This window comes from Drosophila melanogaster, chromosome 2L (assembly GCF_000001215.4).
Source record: "Drosophila melanogaster chromosome 2L".
Classification (NCBI taxonomy): domain Eukaryota; kingdom Metazoa; phylum Arthropoda; class Insecta; order Diptera; family Drosophilidae; genus Drosophila; species Drosophila melanogaster.
The window spans coordinates 14,413,969-14,434,584 of NT_033779.5; the positions used below are offsets into that span (position 1 = coordinate 14,413,969).

General features: G+C 40.4%; 2 protein-coding genes and 1 long non-coding RNA gene across 3 annotated transcripts; all 3 read right to left on the reverse strand.

Moving 5' to 3' along the window:
- Positions 1-2,760: 2,760 nt before the first annotated feature.
- On the reverse strand, positions 2,761-3,363 carry Pburs (Partner of Bursicon). The gene is made up of 2 exons (NM_135868.2): positions 3,096-3,363; positions 2,761-3,037 (listed from the first exon to the last, which is right to left on the reverse strand). Exons 1-2 carry the CDS (start codon positions 3,348-3,350, stop codon positions 2,867-2,869), a joined length of 426 nt encoding a protein of 141 aa, NP_609712.1. The 5' UTR covers positions 3,351-3,363; the 3' UTR covers positions 2,761-2,866.
- Positions 3,364-10,346: 6,983 nt separating this feature from the next.
- On the reverse strand, positions 10,347-11,221 carry Cpr35B (Cuticular protein 35B). Its single transcript, NM_135869.2, has 2 exons — positions 11,152-11,221; positions 10,347-11,089 (listed from the first exon to the last, which is right to left on the reverse strand). Exons 1-2 carry the CDS (start codon positions 11,161-11,163, stop codon positions 10,445-10,447), a joined length of 657 nt encoding a protein of 218 aa, NP_609713.1. The 5' UTR covers positions 11,164-11,221; the 3' UTR covers positions 10,347-10,444.
- Positions 11,222-14,643: 3,422 nt separating this feature from the next.
- On the reverse strand, positions 14,644-16,854 carry lncRNA:CR44732 (long non-coding RNA:CR44732). The gene has a single exon (NR_124254.1). It is a non-coding gene; the product is annotated as a long non-coding RNA:CR44732 (long non-coding RNA).
- Between the last annotated feature and the right edge of the window lie 3,762 nt (positions 16,855-20,616).

The following is a 20,616-nucleotide window of genomic DNA, read 5'->3' on the forward strand; positions in this document are numbered from 1 at the left end:
GACCCCTTGCACCTCGCAGTTGGTCCACCCTAGCTCACAGCACTCTGAATTTCTGCCGCTTCTAACTGAAATATGATATATGCGAAGTTTTGGGCGGAAGCTGCCACAATGCTGCTTCCTGAATACTCTAAATGAAGGAAAAATTAAGGATTTAGGCTAGCTGTTATTAATGGCATGGATGCACATGTTGCAACACAGAATTTAAGCTACGAATAAGGCGAGATGAGAATACATTTTCCTATAGTAATAATTTAATCGATATACGCAAAAAATACCTAATCAACTCCTTCTCTTGTGTTCCACAGACTTATTAATTAGTTGAGCTAAATCCATAAAATATTCGATATGGTATTGTCCAGATATGTCGAATGGCATTAGGCTAAACTATAGTTATAATAAACACAACATAAATTTCAATCAGAAAGCGAAGCGATCTTCTTGTTAGCTTCCACACGTATAATACCATAGGCAAACAAAGAGATTTTTGAAAAAAAAAAGCAACAGAAATACCTTTGAAGATAAAGCCAATCAATGATGTCACGCCTTCTTGTCTTTTGGCCATTAATGTGGGCTGATTGTGTTTGAGGGCTGAGAGCTAATACGGCAGTGTGTCTTGACACTAAAAGCATTTTTCCGTTCGACAAAATCTTTGTTGTTTACATTTCGCCTTGAGCTTTCATTAAAAACAAACAGAAATATATTTCACCGAATGACAAACAATCAAATTAATTGCGTTTTTATGCAAATGCGAATGGAGAAGAAATAAAGAATTCGAAATGATGAAAATTAATTGCCAATATTAACGCGTTTTAACACAAAAAGTATGTTAGATATTGTATAAGCGATAACCACCACCAGCAGCAGCAGCAACAATAACAATAAAGTAGCATTCAAGTAAATGTTTATATTTTTTTGTCCCCCCTTTTTTGTGATCTTCAAATTTGTTATTAATTAACATTCATTAATTATCATCAAAGTGACTCGGAAGAATATAGCAACTTGCCTGCCTTTCGTGGCCAGCGCTTAATTTATAACTTATAAATATGCAGCAATTTATTTAACACGATGCATGCGTTCGATTTGGCTCATAAATGTGGCCTGTGAGTGAAATTTATTGGTGTATTTAGCGATCGATTTTAATAATCTGCGCAAAGTCTTCCAAAAGTTTTAATTTCTTTTTAAGAGCCCTCTGAGTAAACCACACAGTACAGGAACCTGTTTTTATCTTGAAATTTTAATATCCCATTTTAGTTCAAAGTATCTTTCCCACTCGTTCTTAAGTTAATGACTCAAATCGATGCACACTTTCCAGGTGATCCGCGATTGAAGCTAAATGAGTTATTCAGCACCTGCAATGGACCAGTAATTGTGTTGTTGTGGAAACCCGTTCGCTTATAGACTGTTTAATTTGATTACCCTAATGAAATGTTAAAAGTTTTGAATGATCATCTGATCGCAGGTAGTTTTTCGCTCACCGGTTCTACGTGACTCCATCCGGGATGCAAGATTTGCCGAGAAATCTTGCTCGATGTATGTTATAAATATAAATATATAATTTATATTGTGTCGGCACGTTGCTGTTGATGGAGCCACTGACGCGCGATGCCACCCAGGAACCCCCCTCTTGATCCACCGTTCCCCCTTGGACAAATCTTGGATGGGTATATGGAGCTCAGCAGCTCTGGAAGATCACTGCGGTCCGATGTTAATGGGCGTGTCAACTAAATTATGAGTTTCGCACACACGAACGAAAGGCGGCAACTCAGTACCGACCGGTGGAGATCACATTCAGCTGGGTAGTAAGTATATGGGGAGCTGTGGAAAAATGCTTAAGTAAATTACAGTGCGTGCAAATGTGCTTGTGAACATGAAATTATAATGTAGCCCCGAACCGAGCGTGTTCCGTTCCAAGCCAAGCTCCAATTTACAATTAGTCGATGTTGCCCCATCTCTGGTGGCTTTAATCAATTCAGCTGGGTACTCGCATGTCTAAAATAAAATATAATAAAACAGGAGGAATAGGGAAAATAATGATGAAAATTAACAACCAGAAAGCGGTTTTCATCTTAAGTGCAGTTTATGCTTGATTATTATGTTTGCGAGACGAGTTTCCGGGTGGTTAGGCATCATGTGCCGCACAGATGCCAACATAAATATGGCAATTGCGAGTGCGCCGGACCCTCTGACTAAATGAGTTAATTTGGTAGCCAGGCTGGGCCAAAAAGTCAATATGCTCGTTGCCATTTCCCTGGCCATTGCAAATGCCTGTCAGAGGACGAGTGATGTATTCCATTTTGGTTGCAATCAATTTTTGGCCTCCAGTGATATGTCAAACATTTTCCGATTCAGGATTGCATTGCATATTTTTGGGAAAATCAAAGTTCATGCATTCATGGAGTATAGCAAGTGCCTCTCAGCGAAATGTGTACTGTATTTTCAATCAAACAGATGTTTGTTAGCCTTTGGCTTACTGCATATCAATGTAGCAAACAATAATGCATGAAACAACAGACACTTTAATCATGAGCAGCTATCAGTCTAATGTTGTTATTCAAACACACACGAAGATCCATTTTAAGCATAAGTTAAATAAGGGCGAAAAAGTGGAAAGTTCAATATAGAAACTAATTTTGTATTAATTTAATTTAATGGTTATATTAGAATAGACATTAAAGATATATGTATTTATTTAACTGAAAAAGCTGGGACTTTCACTTATTCCTTTATTAATTCGAAATATTTAAGAATATACATGATTTTAAGTAATGGTACTTTTAATGTGGGGCTCGTTTTGAAAATATATGAAACATATTTCACTCTGCAACTAAAACAAATGGATGCAAATAGCATAGTTTATGTTGAGGCATTAACGTGTGAAATCGCCACATTTGAAGCACTTGCACTCGGTGGGCTCCCGAAGACGTATATCCATGCTTCCCATTTCCGGAGAGGTCAAACGGGTGCCGTCCGGGTCATAGCAATGGGTTAGAGTGATGACCTTTTCCTTGAGGAAGCTTTCGCGGCAGCAGTAGCACTCCTGGAAAACATGGAACCTTAGAGTTCGCTAACTCTATAGAGGCAGGATTCAAACTTACTTTCAGAAACCCCGTGGGCGTTATCACCGATGGTTGCACCTGACTGTTGCACAATCCTTCGCATTTGTTGACGATGACGTCGGCATTGCAGGTCCTCTGCATCCGGCCCAGCTCGTCGAACTCCTCCTTGATCAAGTGGATCTCCGACTTGAGAGTCTCGCAGTTCTCGTCGCCAGTGCCTTGGCTATATCGCAATGCCCTCAGGCATTGGGGCACTAGGATCGCGGCCACAAAGAGCAGTTCCTGGACATGCATGCTGACCCACTCCCAACGCCCAACTGTTTGGAATCGCTTCACCCGGAGGCTCTTTTATACGGAAGAGGGCTGGACCTGATTGGATTCCATGATATATGTCAATGACTGGCTGATGGAATGTTTGTGTCCTGCCCAGCGGGTGAAAATTCGGTCGCTTAAGTTGCGGTAGGACATGGCAATTTACACATCACTTTTGTGCTCCGTTAATTGGTAATTAAATCAAACGACTTGACCACAAGTAACGATGTCGACTGTATCGATTCGATTTTTTACACGTTAAACCAAATCGATAAGTACGGAATAAAAATATAAAATGATTGCAGAAAATTTAATAACTTAATGCCAGATTGCGTTACACTTAGCTTATACTATTGGTTATATTACAATAATTTATTGGTGTGAGCAATAAAGAGGCAAATACTTTCAGCCTTAATCTATACAAGGGGCTTTCCCGCAATTTTCCGGCCACGTAAACAAAAAATGAAATTGCAATCTGTCTGAAGTTTTCCACCTCTCGTGTCTGTTATTGCCTGCTTTTGGCCCTGTTGGCCCTCCCCTGTTGGCATCGTCTTTGTCTCGCCCAATTTCGCAATAACCACATTCTCTCTCCCAGTATCTGTAGCTGTATCTGTATCTGAATCCCACTGTGGGCTCGACCGCCTTTCTCCACTTCACTCCTCTGTGGGCCATGGTCGATGGTTGCGCTTTAGAATCATCGACGCAAACGCAAAAAGTCTCAATGGCGCAGTAAATTATGTTTTATTATGCAATAAAGTCAACCATAAAAACGCTGCAATAAATTAAATTAACTACTAAAAATGCTGATTTTATTTTTACCCTCCGTTTGCGAAATTGTTGTTCAGTCAGTTCCGTCTCTCCATATATACATATGTATACACACACGAGTATTTGAATACATAAACAAGGATGCATGCTTGTGTATCTATCGTATGGCGCAAAGTTTTGTTCTGAATTTTTGGTTTACTGTCTGGATTTTTGCCTATTTTTCCTGTTTTTCTGTCTGCGAATAGTCTAAATGGTAGTTTGCTCGGAAAAACCGCTGCGCTCAATGCTGGAACTCAAAGTTTGACTCAGGATTTCAATTAAAATTATAAAAAAATAAAGACTTATTTACATTTCTAGACAATATTGCAATTGTGATTCTTAAAAAGAAAATACTTCTAATTATAAAAATTAATTCAAATTCCCTATTAAAAAGCTGAATAATGGATGATGGTGTACAAAAATTAGTTAGTATGTTCCGCCCAGCCTAAAAGATTGGTGCTGCCCCAATGCAGCTCAGATCAATGTTCAAATTAGTGCCATTCCCTAAGAAGTCCCGACATCAAAGGATAACCAAGGGTAAAAAATACATCCTGCAGGCTTCGTGTCCATGAATGAAATCCAAAGCGACACACGACCGGCAGCAGTAAAACAAAAGCGCAATGCTTTAAATGAATAAATATGACACATAAATACCATCCAACAATGGATAGCCCGTGTGTCTTTGTGCAAAAGGAAAAAACAACAAATTCAACAGATTCGAAAAGGCTAAAAAAAAAATAAATACAAAAAAATCGCAAAACATCGTAACAACAAAGCCAACCGACCAAGCGACAGGGACCGACAGTTAATTCCGCGAAAGAGGAAATTACAATTCATGCCCTTTGGCAGAACTCCATGATTATCAGATCGAATTAGTGTCTGCCTGGGCATCTCGTCCTCCCATCCTCCCATCCTCCTTTCCGATACACGGATACTCTTCGGTGTGCCTGACTGTTTGTCCTGGGGCCACATGAGCCCCACACATTTTTTTTTGCCGCATTCGGTGGCGTTTCGGCCCTCAACCGAACCATTTGAATGAACTTGGACCGGCTGCTCCTTTTGTTTCCCGTTAACAACAAATACAACAATTATGAGTGTGTGCCCCGTCTGGCCGAGTCCTGTGGAACCTGTCATGACCAGAAAGTTGCCCTTATTTTTTGGTTCACCGTGCGTTCATTTCGTTGTCCGCAGACAAGGAAAAACAAATATATGTGGTAAAAAATGCAGCATTTTGACTGATTTGCGGGTGTCGCCATTATATTCATATATTAAATAATAGAATTAGAACTTCAAAGTGCTATATGCTAAGCCTAATGCGGTTTTCAAATAGTTAAATACTTGGCAACATTTATATATGCGATGTCTGGATTTTTTCTAATAGTTTTTTAATTTCCCCCAATTGATTGGTTTGCCCTTGCCTAATTGATTTAGAATTAATACTTACTGTCCGTGTCTCGTAACGCCAGCTGTAGAAACATACTCGAAAAATGATTATGGGCAGACACATTAATTAAATTAAGCCGACTTTGGAGCCTTGGGGCTGCCTGTCTGATGACTAGAGACTGGGAGTGAATCGGTCTGAAGTGGCTCTTAGTTGGCCAAAATCGCTGTTGACTCATTATGGTAAAGACATGTGTTAATTTATGTAACTTTCCCAAACGGCCATTGCGACGTTCATTAATCATTTTTTTAGTTTCGAGATTTTCAAGTTGGCCCCATGTCTCGCCGTGTGCTGCCTACTCTTTTATGTTATTTTTAGTTAATTGTTTGCGCTGTAAAATGTTTATGCGTTTTTGGCCAGCAGCTCGGTTCGGCTGCCTTTGCCCTCTTTGACTAATGTGTGCCGCGTGTTCACATTTTTGTCTCAATGATTTATAGTTGTCCGCTGGACAAAGTCATTTTTGCTTTGGAAGCGGTTTTGTGTGCCTGCAAAACGTATCAATCATATTGGAAATTAATTTTGATAGCCACATAAAGCTAGTCATATAAAAAAAAGGTGGAAAGTGGGAAAAACAAAGCAGCTTAAGCAGAAATCTCAGTTATATTGTAGTAATTAGCTCCTAATGGATTCATTCATTTTCTATCGGAATTCAATCGAGGAAAATAACTTAAAACTGTTTTTCACTACCTGTACATAAACAATTTGGGAGTAGTACTTTACAAGTGCAGAAATAGTGAAGCGAAAGTAAGCAGCTCCAACGATTTGCCCGTTAGCCACCTCTACACTGCCCTGCATAATTATGGTGCGTATGAGGCCCGAACATTCAATCTGCCTGCCCCATCCAAAGCTTTAAAACAAAACCCCTAATCAGCATTAAGGTGCGCATAGCCTATTATTAACTTGATTACAATTCGGGATAAGCGAAGGCAGCCAAATCAGCTGGGCTATGTGTGGGTAACACCCCGGCGATCGGCGCAAAGGGAGGGCCTATATGGTGGGAAGTGAGGATCATTTTGCACGATTTACGAGATACGAGTTGCGAGTATATGTATGTATGTTCATATATAGTCGAGTCGAGTCGAGTACCCGGGGCTAGAGTGGCGGATAATGGTTACGGACAATGACGATGAGTGGATGGTGGCTTCTACTCTCTCGCCGTGGAATGGAATAAAGACTGCCCCACCGTCGAGCACATCCATCAATCGTGATGGATAACTGACAGTTTGGGGCGTTGCGGGTTCTCAATTTTCATGGTCAGGCTTCTCCGGTGAAATAAAGAAAAAATTCCATTTACCCGTCAACCCAATTTGTTGATCATTAATCATTGATATATGTAGTATATACGGTCAACCCGTTCGTCTATTCGTTTAGTTGCTGCGCTTATTTGGTTGCTTAAATGTAGCATTGACCCAATGGGGAATTGAATTGATTGCGCATGTGCATGTGCGATAATTGGCATAAATTAATATGGCCAACAAATTTAATTAGACATAAATCAATGAGTTTATTAAACAGTAGCCAGCGCAGACTGCAGGCAGCAAGCAAACCGGCAGCCAATCATGCCAAACCGTTTTCCACCAATAAACTGCCGCAAATTGGCTAATACCGAATGGCGTTATATGTCGAACCCAGAGTTATGCCCGTTTCCCTCTGTCTATCTAGCCAACGCCCACCAGTCTCGGCGCGCACATTAAAAATCAGTTAAATTCAGAAACACTCTACCCACTGACCCCCGCGCCAACACAAAAATGTCCATAAACAATTTTCATGGCAAAAAGTCCGACCACGACTCAGTGGAATCGAGGGACCTCTCACTGTGCCGGCTGTCGAGAGACGCAGCTGGATTCGAACTGGTTATATGAACGGACTGGACTCGACTTCTGTGTGCGGTTGGATGTGCCACCAAAAGCCATTTGGCACATACATTTCAAACATTTATGGTTATTATAAAGCATTTAACATTATTATGGATGCCATGGGGCATCTGTTACAATCCGACGGCCAACAAACACCGGCAGCAGCAGCCCATATAGCCGGCTTAAATAATCACTCTGCGGTGTAATTAGCAAAATATTTATTGATATTTCGCAAAGCGTGTGCAAAAATAGGCAATGCAATTGGCCAAATGCTGCAGCTTTCGGTGGAAATCTACATTGCAATTGGGAAAATCAGTTTTTTGGATTTTACATGACATTTTATTAACTATTCAGATATATTAATATTTAAAAATCCTGAATATTTATTGAAACTCTTTTCTATTATGTTATTATAGTTTTCTTCTAACAGAAAATATTTTTGAAAATACTACAGTTAAATGCATCACACAAATGAATTTAAAATGTATTTATTTCGAGACGGACTACTCATGTTAGCACTTTATAAAACGACATTAATTGATTTGGCATTTGTAGCTTATTTGACTGGACACACAATCTCCTACCGAATCAAGCTTATTTATGTTCCACAAAGAGGCCAAAAAAAAAACGAGCAGAAACTTGACAAATAAGTTACGCTTAATTTTCTGGCAAGCGTTTAAAAAACCGAAACACGCAACAAGGCAGTCAGCCACCTAAAGCAAAAGCCATTAAAAGCGACGCGACACTTTTGATAACAAATTCAAAGCCCAAACCGAAGCCAAAATGAAAATCAAAATCAAATTCGAAATCCAAAGCCGAAGCAAGTTCAGCTTGAACAAAAAAAAAACAAAAAAATCAAGCCAAACTTACTATACTATACCGAAAATCAGAGGCTGCCCATAAACATTGAATTTTACGACGCTGTGTGGTCTCGTTTGACATATTGTGGGCTTTACGATTCCAAAATTAATGACACCATGGCCCAAGTCAGGTAACGGGCATTGGAGTGGATTCGATTGGATGGGATGGGGATTGGGAGCGCACTGCTTACGGATTTTGACTTGGCTGGTGCCATACCGGTTTGGGAATGTATATTTGGTTGGGCGAAACGACGGCCTCATCAGTTAATAAGACACATACCCATTTTTATGGCATTAAACGACGACAAGTGAAACATAAAATATATATTTACTTTATTTTTATGCGCGAATGGTCCGCTTTAGAGCTCAAAACTCACTTGACAAAGCAATTTGCAATGCAAATGGATCGTCGCGTTTGGGGTTAGTTTCTCGGTTTTCTAAAAATTCATTCCGTTTTGCGTTTCGGCAACTGTGTTTTTTATTGCTTTGATTTCATTTCAAATAAATCGTAATCAAGTGAATTTACGACCTGTGCCAACAGCGACTTCACATTCCCTTGAAGCTTAGCTTAATTAATTTCAATTTAATTTTTTCCGAAACAAAATTTATGATTCAATTGCATTAGGTGGCATGTAAATTTTTCACTTTAGCTCATTAAGTGTCGAATCGCATTGATTAAGGATCGTGATTAAGGAAAATTAAAATACAAAACGCATAATTTCCTTAAATGTCAGTTGATAATTTCTTTTTTATAATCAGAAATCGCAATGAGATAATATATAATCTTAATATACTGATACTTATTTTGATTGGGAATATTTTCATTATTGAAATGAAGCATTTTTAAACGTATTATTTCTTAATTGAAAGCTTCTTTTACAATATTTGCGCATATCTACTCAAATGATTTATTTAACAAATTATTAGTATAATTTCTGTTTTTCTGACCTACAAATTGAGCTTCTCAATATGAAAAAATGAACCTCAATTAATCATTATTTGCAACACAAGAAGCACAAAAATCCGGCAAAAAGTGCCATAATAAATATAAGTAATAGCTGTTGCAATTTTCGCACTATATCTCGTATATTACATAATGTAGAAAGTGCGTGCCGCACAAACACATGGAACGTATAAAAATAATAAATTACACGAAGCGAGAGGCAACTGGAGTCCCGGTCGAGTTGGGTCGAGAAGGGATTTTTGTGGAGCGTTTATTATGCGCACAATAAACGCGGCGGGCGCAGCGGCGACATAAATTAAATTTATGATGCTTATAAATATTCCACAGTCATTTGTAATACAGCAACAAACGAGGGCAACAGGATAACGCAAGGATGTGCCGAGCCTGTCTGTTAAACAAATTGTAGCCAACTCGGGCTGAGGGGAAAGCAACAAACAAACAAAAACACACGCACTCGCGAATGCTAGGGAGATATATATATTTGATTTATGGGTGTGCGCGGATGAATAAAGGACTTTCAACTCCGAAAACCCGATTGCCACCACTAGAAGTGAAAAGAAATCGCCCATAAAAAATCGCCATGTGCACGCATATATACAATATGTGTGTATGCTTGCATAAAAAATACAAGTTTCAGCCACCTGAAATAGCCAGCGAATAGATAGATATGCGGGCTAATTTATGGATAAACTGTACAAATATGATTTATAATAATCGAATTTGTGATATATCTCGCCTGTCGTGTCGCACATTACTGATTCTGACCCAAATTACGGTCTATGCGATTCTCGTCTTGGTGTTGAGTCGCGAATGCCTGCCTATTCAATTCATAAATCACCATATGCTAAATATGCTAAAATTTCACTAATAATTTGAAATGTTTAAATATTCCAAATGTATCGAAAAGAGCTATCTACTGTGATTTGTTTCTTTTTTAAGTTAATAGTTCGTTGGTAAGTATAGAAACTTTATAATTCGATTTTAATAGGTTTTAGGGAAACTTTAGTTACACTTCTTGTCCATTTCAAATCAAATAATTATTTCAATTTTGAAAATATTTGCCTGATTTATTTTGGTATAACAACAATAGGTATTTGGTAAGAGTTCAATAAACGATTGATAAACAATTGTATAGCTTAGGGGTCAACTCAATGGTAACCGTGTCCGTGCTCGAAACCATGATCCTGACCGTGGCTGTGGCCGTGCCCATGTCCGTGTTCCTGTTTCAGCGAATAGCTGTGGGAGCTGCTTCCGTGACCATGTCCATGACCATGACCGTGACCGTGCTCCTCGTGTCCGTGGCCATAGTCGTGTCCGGATTGCGAGGAGTGCTCCTCGAACTCAACGTGTCCGCCCTCGTAGCCGCTGTGTCCATGGCCATGGTGCTCCGCCTGGTGGTGATCGTGGAGCTTCTCGCGATGGACATGAGCCTCGAATCCCTTGTGCTTGTCCGCCGTGTAGTGGACAGTTCGCTTGTGGCCATCGGCATCGATCAACTCATAGTGTCCGGTAACCGTGTGGCCATGTCGTGACTCACTCTGTGACTTCACATCCCCAGTCTTTTGATCCTTGACGCCGTACTGGAAGTCATACTCAGCATGGGAGTCATGGTGATCATCATGCCCGTGATGGTCGTGATGATGACCGTGATGTTCCTCGTGATGATCGTCGTGCGATGTTAGATGCACGGAGGCATGACTGGTGGCTCCACCGTGATGACCGTGGTGTTCGTGGCCATGGAAAGGAGCTGCCCGAATAGCCGCAATGGCCAAGAGGGCAAAGGCGATGAAAAACTAAGGAAAATCGAGGTGAATAATAATTTGCTTTAGTTGTTATCCTTTTTTGCTGAACTCACCTTTTGAGCCATGGTACCGCAGCTAGTTTATGAGTTAATCTTAGCTAGACTACTGTTGTCTGATCTCCAGACCAAAGTGAACTGTACCTAAAACACCTTTAACCCGGCCTTTTTATAGTTGGAATAAATCGAACCCATAGGTTAAACTTTCAAAAAAGAATTGGTAAATCGGTCTTTAGTTACGCCCCAATTTGCAGTTCAAGATCAGGTCGTACTTTCGCCCCAGAGACGTGCAATTATATTCGACTGCCAGTTCGACCCTTTTATTTAGCTGTTGTTTCGAAAATCCGTAAAAAAAAAAAATAAATAAACATAAAAATGAGGAAAGAAAAGAATGGCAGTGTAGTAATTCATTGTAAAATTTACTGTCGCAACAATTGCCAATTTAAAGTGGCATTGTTTATGCATCGCATCGCTGTCGTTGTCGGCCATTATAATCCCCCGGCTTGGAGTCGGATTTGGATTGGGATTGGTATATGTGGGCATAGCCAAGAAACAAACGAGCCAAAAGATTTATATGCCTGACAAACGTCTTCGAGTCGTTGACGTCAATCAGGCCTGACAAAAAGTCATCAGAATTGCAGTTTGCAGTTCTCCCTCGGCAGCGGCTTCTTCATTTTGGCCAGATCGGAAAGGCTTGTCTGCTCTCCTCAATCCCAATTCCAATCCCATCCCATCCCAATCCCAGTCCCGTTTCCCGATCCCGATCGGGATCCCAACTTTCGGTGGACTGTTGTCCCGCCAGTCCGCCTGTCAGCAGTCAATCGGCTACCGTCTGTCAATGTCGTGTCGCCTTCATCAAAGGCCACATTCGAGTTGACAATGGGGATATTGGTTCTGTTTTGTAATCCGCAAAGGATACGGATTTTTGAAAGTGCTCAAGTCTGGCAAGAAGAGCTACGTGGCTGGATGGAACATACTTGAATGCAATTTGCATTTGATGCGTGAATTAGCTGGGAATGTAATAATTGGATGAGAATGTTCAGAAAGAAGGGATAGAAGAACATGGCTAACAGATTCAAGGACCATCAGTTATATGATGCTAAGTATTTATTAGTATTTATTACTATTTTTACTTTTGGTACCCTCTATGTACCCTCAATGCCTTAAATTATGCTCCTTCTGCTGTGTTTAGATAACTTTATGCAACAGTTGTGGTTTAATTGATACTGATTATGGTAACTGGGCTTATGCATCCAAAAGTCGAGATCTGGGAGCAGTGAAAGCCCCCTTCTTTCATCATCGAAATTGCCCTTATGGCAGTGGTCTGAACGTGGCACAGAGCCGCAATGTTGCTGCCGCAAGTTGAGAGTCGCAAGTTGCAAGTTGCCAGTTGCCGTCGCTGTCGACTCATCGTTGTCAGTCAAAGGGGCAAACGAAAGGCTGCGTGGTTTGGTTGGCTGGTTTCGTTGTCAGTGTCATTGCTGGCTGCGTTTTGTGGGCACATTTCGGCTGCTTGATTACTCATGTCAATCAGGCTTCCAAACAGCGACGACATGCTGTCAATCTTTGTGTCATGGCCGCTAAAGTTGTTGGTCGGTTGGTCGGTCGTTTTGGCCGGTTGGCCAGTTGCTGGAGTCGTACAACAAGTACGCTTGATTGCCGGGCCCAAAAGGCTGGGTAAAAGGGTAAATACAGGACAGCAACAACAAAAAAAAATAGGAGGCGATGGGGAAAACCGATGATGCCACAAAGGTGCCCGGTGGCAGTGACAGGACTGTAGTTGTAGCCCATTCGATTGATGTGCATTGTATGTAAATTGGGCGGTCGTTTTCGCATTTGATGCCCTGTCAAGGGATAATCAACAGCAGCAGCAGCAGCAGGAACGGCAGCAGATCAACAACCGCAGACAACGAAGGGACAACTTTAACATTCACTTCTACTCGTTGCAAGTCGCAAGTTGCAACTCATTATGCGTCGCATACGAAATTGTTCCCCACTGTAACGAGCTTAAGAAATACGATCAAAATGCCTCGATAATTTTTCGCACAGCACCACAGCGACCATAAATATCCTTCACTGGTATCCTGCCGAAAATTGAAAACGACAATGTTGAGGGCTTGTTGACAGATACTCATTTGACAGGATCCCATCAACTGTCACTGCCAAGCGAAACATAAACTGAATCGAAACCGAAGCTGAGTACGGATATCGAGTTTAATCGCGATTGTGGCTAGTAAAAGAGGCATATTGTTTGCAAAAGTTATGGAACGTCATTTAATTGGACTTCTTAATAAGCTGAATACTCTTCACACAGGGGAAAACATAATATACTAAGCGAAAGCATTTTATAAATTAACTGCAAGCTGGCAAACTAATTGAATAAGTTAATGACTAAAAGCAATTACATGATCTGAAAAAGAGACATTATCCTTTAGGCTCATATATAATGTTGTTAAATTTTACTTTGAATGATAATTTAAACATTATATTGCTATGAAAGAACCTGTTTAATTTTATTCACAATACTCATTACTGAATCTCTCACTCTATATACAATTTCTATACTTAGCTTTCCAGCACTACCTACTTACATCCGAGGCAATGACAATAAAATATCGTCAGGCGAAAAAGACGCAAGAAAATGCGTTAAGACAATTCGCAGCAATTGCAATTGGACAAGAAACTGGTTGGCAAGCCATAAAGTTAGCTGTAATCGGTAATTGCGATAAATAAAGTAAGTGGCCGGGTTCGAGGTGTTGGAACATCCAGGGGAGGATGGAGAGGATGAGCACATGCCAAGGCATCCCGATGCCATCTACGATGCCTCTGGAGTCCCGAGGAGTGTTGACAATTCTCGTCAATTACGTTGTAATGCGTTTGCTTCATCGCAGCTGCCTTGACGTTCCAGTTGGGCCACTTGATGCATTGCTTGACACATTATGATGCTTGATTTGTTGTCATGGCAATTTTGCCACCATCCACCGACCATCCACTGACCATCTTGACCAGGCCTCAAATGGCATCTACCCAATCTTCACCTCTCTCCATGTCAATAACTCCGCAGGCAGCGACGCTGTGTAATGTGAATTTTTCACTATGGACAAATGAGTTTGTCGCGGCCTTTTTGCGTTATAATTACAAACGCTTTTTTTTTGCTGCCTCTGCTGTCTGTGAACAAAAATAGTTAGCAACGCAACAACATTGCTGAGCTTACCAGTTATTAATGGCTAAGTCTGGACATGTTGGTATTTATCAGGTTGCCTATATATCCTCTCCTTCTGGCAATTTGTGATCGCTTGTTGTCCCCTAATTATTTGCTCAGCTAGTCAGGTATTTATGGGGAATTTCTTACATATTTCGAATGCAAATCAAATTTTATATGAATGTGCTGTGGGATATTTTATGAAATTTTGTGCCTCTTGCTTATACATACATATAGTTAACATATGTGTGCAAGTCTTAGAACCCATTAAATAACTTAACTACAAGTGAGTTTTATTCGCACTTAAACATTAGTTAATATGAACAATTAAGGATGCTCATTAATTTATACAGTACAGAGTAACATTTCGAGTGTGTGCAGACAGGAAAAAGTTGTTCAAAGACAGCCTCAGCTGGGAATCAATGAAAAGGTGACTGTAATTGATTGTGTGGCCATTTTTGAACTGAGCCGACAAATACGCTTAATAATGGAGCGTATCGCGTAATCACAGCACTCGTAATTGCCTCCCATAGACTCGATCGGAACAGTAGCCACTGGATATAAGCAAATTATGCATGCCTCCAGTCAAGTCTTTCAAGATTGAAAGACTTTTTCACAAAACATCTTACCAGTCATTATAAGCACTTGACATTAATGACATTTTGGTCGCCGATACTTAAGACATTATCTCCACTCAGGTCCCACGAGTGAAGTAGAATAGTCCCGGTGGAGTGGAGGGGAAATAAGGCAAATTGTGTGGCATTTCCTGCCACTTGAGAGTCCGTTTCTCATCTGATCTTTGGCGGCAACCAATAATTATATGCGCCATAAACGCTTTGTCATCTCGCTCACGATGGGGCCTAGAAAATGCAGATTAATGCCCGCTTCTGGCCCGGCCTTTTGTCATGAGCATAATTTTCTCATCGATCTTGTGATTAATCATAAAAATTGTATGCCTCGTCTCGAACTGCCCGCTCTTTTGTCCAAAAGCCGACACATATGCTTCATTAAAGCAACTTCTTTTTCTTCCTTTTGTCCAAGGTGGCGGCAGCGACTCATATAGATTAATTTGTGGCCTGTGGGGCCTGTGAGAGATCACGTTCGATTACATCGGCTGCCAGCTACCAGTGTTCCACATTTGATCGATCTATCAATGATATGTGGGCCATTATAATCGAAATAAATGGTATGCACGATGGGTATGAGCCTTAAGTTGGAATACAACTGCTGAGAAACAGACCGTGGAGGGTAAGTTAAAATTGTTAAAACTTAAACTTTAATAACCTAAATGGCTTAACTCACATTGGTTTGGATTTGCTTTTTTATGTACGATCGGCTGACTTAGAGATATCGAGGAGAATTCTTTCGATTCCATTTAATTTTGGGGTGATTTCTATACAATACCCTATTTGCATACATTAATTTTGATTTAATTGAATTTCTGTCACGAAACTCCCTGATCAATGGGTAATATAAAGTACCCCCCTGTGGGAAACGAAGTGCACCCAATTAGTTTGCAGTTTTGGTGACGCCCAAGTGAATAAACCAGGTACATTCGAGTATACCTATTGTAGAGCACTGTTGCCTTCTGGCTTAACAGATGCCCGGACTAATCAGTGGCTACCAGATCTGCACAACAATAGGTGCACGGTGATGCATATCGTGTTACCTTCATCTTGTGTCTGCATCAAATTTCACAGTTGTGTGAACCTAAACCGACAGAACTAAACCATACCGCATACGATACCAATTGCAGGGGATTAACCGAATTGGGGGTACGATGGCTCGTCACTTGTATTGTTTGGTGTCTGGAACTACCGGGTTTTTTTTTTTCTTTTTTGCGATCTGTATCTTAATTCGTTTGTTTTCATCAAATTACAAAATTGCGTGTGATAACAATCTGGTAGTTGAGACTGTGAACGAGGGCCTAATCCCCTGACGAGCAGTTTCCTTCTTACTGAGAGCTGTCCATCATGGAATTAGATATTTATCATAAATGTGCAGAGGCCTTAAGGAGTTTCGGGGCGAAACTCACACTCGAAGTTCGGAAATTCACCCCTGGGTAGGGCCGGGCCAGCCCCTAAGTGCCATTGTATTTGACTGTCTGTCAGATTTGAGATTTGCTAAGCTGTTCCTCCCCATCCCACTTGCTGTTTACCCATCAGCCATTGTGCTACATATTTTGTCAGTTGTCTACCAAGTGAGTATCTCCGGTGCTCATCTCTAGGTCCTCTATGCTTTGCTCTACTCGGCATCGGCTTATTTAATGCATAAACAATTGCTTCCATCAGGATTTCACAAAAAGTCGACAAAAGCAAACAATACCCACCCATTCGACCTGGACTCTCAGCTATGAGCCCTCAATCCTGAGCTCTGAGCCAACAACATCTGTTGGAAGGAGTGGGAAACGGGGTTCTGAGTCGCTTCAGCTTTTTTCCAAACTGGATTTATGTTGTGCATAGCGATTAGCACAAAGGTGAGAATAGATTCTGGCATCACTGGGTGTTTTGAGCTGGAGTAGTGCAGTGAACAGGAACAACCGCAAATATTTGTACTTCTCAAATTGAATCTTACTTGTGCCTTTTTTAATTACTTAAAAACAAAACCCAGTCCAGTTTGAAACGGAATCCAGTGAACACGGCTTACATAGTTGTGAAATGTGAGAAAAACTTTTGAACGGATTATTACGATTTTTGCTCTGCTCGTTGTTCCCAACAAAAATGGAGAGAATATTTAAATAATCTCGAACTATTTGTATGTAACGATAAAACCAGGTATTTCTTTAAATTACTGAATGAGAGTATGAGTTATATGTTACGCTATATTTTGTTGTGTAAGAATTTTGTATTTTTTGTGTGAGATCGACTAATGACTGAAACTAAACCCTTGATGCTTGGTCATGTTCGCTGGCGTGAGATTTCCTGCTTTCATCAAACTGAGACCTGGCCAAAGGTTCCACCAGTTCCTATTAGTATTGAATTTCGCTAAAATCATCGATGGCTTTTTACAGGGATATACATACGAGGTAAATTAGGGTTGACCCACTCCAACCCGTGACATGGCTCTCAATCAGAACTGGGCACCTAATTAGCTCTTGGTTTTAGGGCTCGAGGTATCAATTTTCCCTGTTTCGCATCGAGTAACACATACATATGTGGCAATGTCTGGTAAATGTATTTGGAAAAAAGGGACCAATTTCCAGAGTCCTGTGCCACCTTTTTGCCCACCTAAATGGGGGCGCTAATCTCTGCAACAGAGATTAACAGCCGAGCAGACACAGAAACCAATTTTGTGTGCCGGCCAACTGCCGGCCAGGCAGGAAGGCAGAATGGCTCTTGGTCGAGTGACAGCAGCCAGAAGGCCTAAATTTACGGCTTTCTGGGTAATTTGACACTTCGGACAGAATAAACGAGTGGAATGAGAGCCGCCAGGAAGAAAGGGAGCGGATAGTCATTGCAGCACAGGACATGGGACATATTACGAGGGTTAGGTCCTGTAGGGATATGGGTTCGAACTGGTCGAGGTCGGACCTGTGGTCACCGAGTGTCAATTGATCACAGACGTCTGCAGATGTCATTTAATTTTCTGGTCACGCCGTTCAACAGAAATGATCTTGGGGAGTGAGATGAGATGCTTTGCTGCACGGCCAAATCGATTTAACCTTTAGCTGATTAATACAAAACGATTTGTTGTCTTACAACACAAAGTGCATATGGTGCATGGCACTATTCCTTTACTTATTTTAAAACGGATTGTGTTTCTATTATACTTTGAGTACTTCACTTCTTTTTAAATAGAATGGTTTTTAAGTCATAGTTTGGCCTTTTGTCTTGAAATATATTCCTGTAAAATTGAGCTACTGCATCTGAAATTGTGATGTGAATAACTAATATTTATGGGTAATCAAATCAATGGTGTCCAGAACAAGTCCGCCTTTGTTGCCTACTGTTTTGTGGTTCAATCAATACAGGATTAATCATTTTTCCTAGCCCACTTCATTCAATTTACAAGCTATGCACATATTTGCACGACCAGAGCCAGTGCAGCAGGCCCAAATAAAATGGGGAAATTCATTCGCATTCGGAGATGACTTATGCATGCCCATGTACACGACAAATAACAACAGTGGCAGCAGCAGCAGCAGCAGCAGCCAGAAATCGTGTGTGGCATTTCGACCAGGCCGAAAGCAAAAGACAGACACCCAAAGACAACAAACGAAACAATCGAACTGAAAAGCAGACAGAAGGCACAGACAAAATCCATCTGTCATACGGTAGTCATATTCAATCATGTATTCAATGCAATGCGATGGGCGAGCGAGTTTATATTTAAATAAAAGCCCCATGTTTACACACCCAAAACCCGGGGAGGTTGGTGCTCGAAAAAACCAATAGAAGACATTGCTTATGGACCGAAAAGAAAATGAAAATGAATGAACAACGAGAAAAAAAAGGTTGTTAAATATTTGCATTTTCTCCCGGCACTGTGTGTGTATTTGCGTCAATGTTGCCTCTTCAATCAATAAAATGTCAGAAATGCATTGCGCAGACAGAAGGAACCAGTATCGGATGATTCTGAATCAGAATCAAAATCTGTATCTGAATCCGAATCCGTAGTGGAGTCGGAAGCAGAACAGGGACGAGACATTGAGTGACTGACGGACTGGACTGACTGGCGTGGCTTGGCTCGGTTTGGGTTGGTTGATTTCTAGGCATGACTGATATATGGCTTGTATTGACATGGACACAGTTCTTGACTTTCATTTTAGTTGGCTGGAAACCACCATCAGTCAGGCAGCCAGTCGTCCAGTCATTCAGTCTTTCAGTCAGTCAGCAGCGAGCTTGTGTCAATATGTCAGTCAGTCAATCGGTGTTTGCATAAGTCTTCGCTCCGCCGCAGATCGCCAGGTCTTTGATCGCCTGGAAGACTGATTAACATAACTTTCCGACAAAGGCACCCATACAGCCAACTGGCGCCGACTGAATTTTGATTTGATTTGGAAATATAATTTGTTTACCTTTTTTTTTTTTTTGCAAATATGAATACAAAATAATAAATAAAGGGCTTACCTCAGACCAGAAGCGGCAAAATTCAAATCACATTCCCCATTCGCCATCATCTGATAAAGACGAAATTTATTGCCCCCGGCGATTACAACCAATTTACGATTTAAGTTATTTGCCCATATCATTTCTCAATTGTACAAATATCGCATACTTTATATGGTATATGCATTCTGCAAACGAACTCAAAAAGTTCCGCATTTAATGACCCATAACATTTTGCCTTGTGTTGTGCATACGTAATTCTGAGATTTATTAATTTTGGTTCATCCATAATGGGTGTGTGACACGGCACATGCGAAGATTTGATAATTTTGTCTAAAAAATAGGAAAGTCGCATGTATAATTGGAATTTTACGACAGTCATAAAATGTTTTAATATTGTGCTAATTGATGGAGCTGTGGACACGACAATATCCGGTGACAGTAAAAGTTTATTGTTCAATAAGTATTACACTTTGAGAATAAGCACTTCATTTCTTCATTAGAAATAAGATAAGTGATAACAAGTTATTTTTCAAATGGTCAAAAGAATGTTTTTTAATCTACACATGCACTCTTCTTTCATTTATTCTTTGTTAGAAAAAAGAAAAACACAATATTCCTTTGTTCGATGGCACTTACATTTTTGTGCAATCAACAATTTCTTTCACTATAACTACACTTTATGCTGAAATCATAGACAGTTCAAACTACTTGCAAAAAAAAAGTGAAAAAAGAAGAAGGTCAAACATTGAGAATTAAACTGTTGACAGTTCTGACAAAGGAAATGATTGGCAGATTTTGGATTTAAGCCAAACCGAAAACCGGTTGGCCATTGTAGAAGATACTTGTTTAGCCGTTCTAAGTCCAGGATTTGTTTTCGCATTTGCTTGGCATTATATTGATCCTACTTACAGATACGCATACATATGTGCTCCGATGAGCAGCCGGGGGATAAAGAATGTTTGCATATGGAGATTTTCCCGGGGGGTAGTTAAATCGCACAGCCGACCAAACTTTTCAACATGTCAACTGTCTCACATAAATCTAACCTTTATAAGCATTTAATTGGCCGTCTACTGGGCTCTACTCACATCTGTGGGGCGATTAGTTTAGCCCTAGCTCGAGCACCATTTGTATGATTACCAAAGTACGTAGAGTTGCATTATTTATGTTTCAGTTTCTATTTATTTTGAATTTGGATTTTTTGTTGTGTTTTCATTACTGGGTGACCAGGCTCAAGCCCAAGTTGTCATCCTAAAAAAACAAAAAAGG